The sequence below is a fragment of the Vigna unguiculata genome, chromosome 4 (assembly GCF_004118075.2).
Source record: "Vigna unguiculata cultivar IT97K-499-35 chromosome 4, ASM411807v1, whole genome shotgun sequence".
NCBI lineage: Eukaryota > Viridiplantae > Streptophyta > Magnoliopsida > Fabales > Fabaceae > Vigna > Vigna unguiculata.
Window position 1 is genome coordinate 29,398,900 of NC_040282.1, and position 4,972 is coordinate 29,403,871.

Here is a 4,972-nt window from a genome sequence, read left to right on the forward strand (position 1 = left end):
TTTACTTTTTTTAATTTTTAAAATAAAAGTAAATAATTTTTTTTAAAATTTTTTTATAAATATTTTTTTTATTTATTTTGTTGATAATTTCTTTTATTAAACATACTTAATTTAGTTTAAAAATGGTTAATCTAAAAAAAATCAAATGAATGAAACAGTAACAAATAGGTTACTTAAAAAATAAAAATAGTAAAACAATAGTTTTAATTTAAAAAAAATGGTTATTTATTAAAGGATAAAATTGTAAATAGAAATGTAGATATCAAAATAGAATATATAATATATATATATATATATATATATATATATATATATATATATATATATATATATATATATATATATATATAGGTATAGATAAACATAATGTAAAAAGCTCAAACAAATATGTGTAAGAAAACCGCAAAACACATTACCTCTTAATCCACTGTGCACCAACCATTTGTGATTGGAGAATTTCACCACTACCATATAAATGTCGTCAATTAAATTGTTCATGAGGTCTTCAAGAATAAGATTGAGCCAAATGTAATCCAAAAGGTTATTGTAAATCCCAGTGTCATACTGATGTAAAATTCATGACCGAAAAGAGAATATTCATCAATTTCAAAGATTGGATCTTGAGATAGTCCATCATGGATGCATAATTTTTCAAGCGGTGGTCCACAAAGATTTAGATTATCTTCATAACTTGAGGCATTGAAACTTTGTAGTTGTGTGCCAGTTGGAATAACTCCACTTAGATGATTATGTGACAAATCTAACATAGTGAGTCGATCAATTTGAGCAAGACTTAAAGGAATTGAACCAATAAATTGGTTTCTTGACAAATCAAGAAATTCAAGTGATTTTAGATTTCCAATATTTGAAGGGATTTGTCCAATAAAATTATTTCTTGACAAATTTAATGAAACCAACTCAACTAAATTCTCTATTTCCACTGGAATTTCTGCTGAAAAGTTATTACCGGAAAGATCAATGCCTTTTAGAAGTAATAACTCGATAGTCTTGAATATTTGTTCTGAACCTTTCCACATCAAGAATACATTCAAATTGTATTGCCGATAGGATTTGAAATCACTAATGTAGATAAAATAATCATGACTTCCATAATCACTTGAAAATGTCTTGTTAACCATTGATGTAAAATTATTTATACATGCAGGAATTTGTCCAGATAAGTTATTTAGTGAGAGATCAAATATTTTGATGCTATTTAGATAACAAATTTGTAATGGTAAAATTCCATTGAAATTATTACTTCCCAAACTTAAGATTTGCAACTCTTGCATTTCGCTCCCGATCCAAGTAGGGATTTGCCCTGATAAATTGTTGTTTGACATATCAAGCATCACTAAGTTTGTACAACGTCTTAGGGAGAAAGGGATCTCATGTTTTAAGTTGTTGTTTCTTAATAATAATGCTTGAAGACTAAGAAGCAATCCTAATGAAGTAGGAATGTTTCCTGAGAATTTATTGTGGCTCAAATCTAAATAAGCTAATGACTTAAAATGGCTCCAACAATCTGGAATTTGTCCAGAAAGATGATTATGTGAAAGGTCTAATTGATATAATGTTTCTTCAAGACCACTAGCACATAAAAATGAATGTGAATCTGAGAAATTATTATTAGATAAATCAAGAAATATGGAACCTCGTAGAAATGGTGGAATAGGACCTTCAAATTGATTTGATGCAAGACTTAGGAAACCAATAATATTCTTTCCAGAAAAATTTGGAATTATACCATGGAGACTATTGTTTGAAATATCTATTGAACCCACATTTCCAGAAGCTAATTTAGCCCAAAACCACCTTGGAACCACATCCAATATTTTAGAATTTGAAATGTCAAGTTCGTCATATTTATTTTGCTTTCGCAACCATTTGGGAAATGTACCTAACAAGCAAGATTTCAACCTTATGGAACTCAACTGAAAAGGTGGGACCCAATTTTGGGTAAATGTCAAGGTTAATGGATTGTTAGATAAGTCCAAGTAAAATAGCTTGGTTACATTAACAAAATGGCAGTCAGTGAACACACCATTTAAGGAATTTGACTGTATGTCTAATTCTTCTAGTTGAGGTGGAAATTGAATATTTCTTAAAATCTTTCCACTTAGCTTGTTTTCACCAATAGATAACACTCTTAAAGATGTGAATATTGAGAGGTCAATTAGTGTGCCATTGATTTCATTCATGTGTAGATATAATTCTTTTAATGAATATCTAGCACATCCAGATAAATGATGAATTATTATTGAAAACTCTACACTCAATCTGTTATCCTCCATTCTTAATGAGTGCAAAGCGCATGCATTTCCAAATGATCTGGGAATTCCACCTTCTAGAAAGTTTGATGAGATTGATAAAGTTTCCAAGTGAAATGGTAAATTACTATCTTCTCTTATCTTTCCATTCAAGTGATTGTTTGAAAGATCCAATGACATCAAAGCTGAAAAAGCTGAAAGGTCAGGAATCGTACCATTGATTTGATTTCCTTGCAAGCTCAAATGTTCTAGTGTGTATTTAGCGCATCCAGACAAGTGATGTATTATTGTTGAAAGCTCATCACTCAGGTTATTATCCGTTATGTCCAATGAGCGCAAAGCACATGCACTGCCAAATGACTTTGGAATTCCGCCTTCTAGAAGATTTGATGAGAGTGATAAAAATTCCAATCGAAATGGTAATTTGTTACCTTCTTTTAACATTCCAACTAATCGATTATTTGAAAGATGCAATGATTTCGAAGTTGAAAATGTTGAAAAGTTCGATAAAGATCCAGTAATATAATTGTCTCCCAAATCCAAATCTTGTAGCGAGTATTTAATACAACCACTAGACATATTATGAAGAATTGATGGAAGGTCTTCTGTTAAATTGTTTCCTCGCATGTATAAAGAGTGTAAGGTGCATATATTCACGAAGGATTTCAAAACCTCACCCTTGAAATTATTAAAGGAAAGGTCAAGGCGCTCAAGAGAATTCATTGCCAAGCCAAAATGATTGGATACAGAACCTTCCAAGTTGTTATAAGAAAGGTCTAGCTCAACAAGGTTGCAAGTGATATTTGCCACCCACTGGAATATCACGGGTGACGTGAAGGTGTTGTCAGAAAGATGAAAGGCCAAAAGGGAAGTAGAAAAGTTGAATTCGAAAGGCCTCAATGAAAGGATAAAATGATCAGAAAGGCTACAATCAATTAAGCCTAACTCTCTTAGTTTTGGTAGCATGACAATGTTTTGCAGGAAAGTATGAGAAGTATTAAGACCATTGACGGACCACAAGTAAAGATGGGTTAAAGAAATGAGATTAGATAGGAACTTACCCCCATCGTTGATTTGGAGTACTCCATTGTAATAATCCCCAAGATAAAGCTGTTGTAAGTTTGACAGATTCCCAAATTCGGATGGAATATTTCCTTCAAAAGAATTTCTTGTGAGATCAAGATGTTCCAACTTAGAAAGGTTTCCAAGTTGGGATGGTATAGTTCCGACAAGAGAATTGTCTGCGAGATCAAGATACTCCAACTTGGAGAGATTTCCGAGTTGAGTAGGGATAGAACCCTCAAGATGATAATTTCTCGCAAGATTCAAGTATTTCAAATGAGAAAGAGACCCAAACTGACTTGGAATTTTTCCGTCAAAATCACACCATGAGAGATCAAGGTATCTCAAGTTGCTGAGAGAACCAAGAAACTCTGGGATATGTGAAAAAGAATTGTCACTGAGGTTGAGATACTTTAACTGTTGCAACTCAATCAATGATTGGTGGATCTTTCCGCTGATATAATAAGACCATGATTCAGTTTCATAATCATACTCACCATGAAGGTCGAGGCTTACGATATTAGCAGTGAGGTTGCTGCAGCGAATCCCTTTCCATTGGCAGCAATCAGCAGTGGTCCAAGAAGACAGCATGTCAAATTCATCAACAATGGAAGCTTTGAATCGGAGGAGTGCTTCCCTCTCCCTTTCTAAACACCTTATCTCCTTCTCACCACCAACAATCTGGAATGCCACCAAACACACAATAAATATTATCACTTTCAAACCAATCGGACTCATCACTGACACTCTAATGCTTATCATCACAAACACACAATTCTTCTTCAGAATGTATTAAAAGAGATGATATTGGTATAAGGTTACCATTCCCAGTAAGCCATATATATACCATTCCAGATTCACCCAACCTACACAAACTACAAAAACAGTGTTACATATATGATATATTCATGTACTTATGGTTAAAATTCAAAATAATTATACAAAAATAATATGCAACCAAATTTTATAATTATTATATTGAAGACGTAACTTTTGGGGGAAGACTATTTATAATTTTTTCTTTAACTCAAATGTATTATTCTGCATTAAAAGCTAAAAATATTCGGAGCTAAATGTTACTTAGTTACTACTATTTTATGCTTTTTGAAATTCTGTGTTGTGGTATACTAAGTTTTAAAATTTTAATATAGTATTTTATATTTTGAAAAAGATTTATTATATATTTTTAATATAATCGTTAAATATATTAATAAAATTACTGGTAGATGTGTCTATTGATCTATTTATTAGTTAAAAATGGCTAAAATAATGTTTTTAGAAATGTAAAATATTGCATTGAAACTTTAAAACTTTATTAATAAACAAATATCTCAACCAGTTCTATTAAAGTGGAAATTTAAACTATAAAAAACACTAAAACCTAAAAAGACTAAAGTATTAATCTAATATACGTGTAAAATAATTTATTAAGTTATGAAAATAAATTGTACAAGTTATTCTTCTTTCTATAAACTTTTCAAGTTGTCACCACTAAAATATTTAATAATATTTTCTAAAGAATATTTTGTATTTCTTAATTATGGGTAGAATAACATCAATTTCGAAGCAGAAGTTGATAAAAATATTTCAGCAAAATAACTAATTATATTTTTAAAATTAACAAAATTTTAGGGAAATGA

At 30.7% G+C, this 4,972-nt stretch overlaps 1 protein-coding gene across 1 annotated transcript; it reads right to left on the minus strand.

Annotated features, from left to right (window-relative positions):
- Positions 1 to 494: 494 nt before the first annotated feature.
- On the minus strand, positions 495 to 4,070 carry LOC114180698 (receptor-like protein EIX2). Its single transcript, XM_028066999.1, has one exon. It carries the CDS (start codon positions 4,068 to 4,070, stop codon positions 495 to 497), a length of 3,576 nt encoding a protein of 1,191 aa, XP_027922800.1.
- Between the last annotated feature and the right edge of the window lie 902 nt (positions 4,071 to 4,972).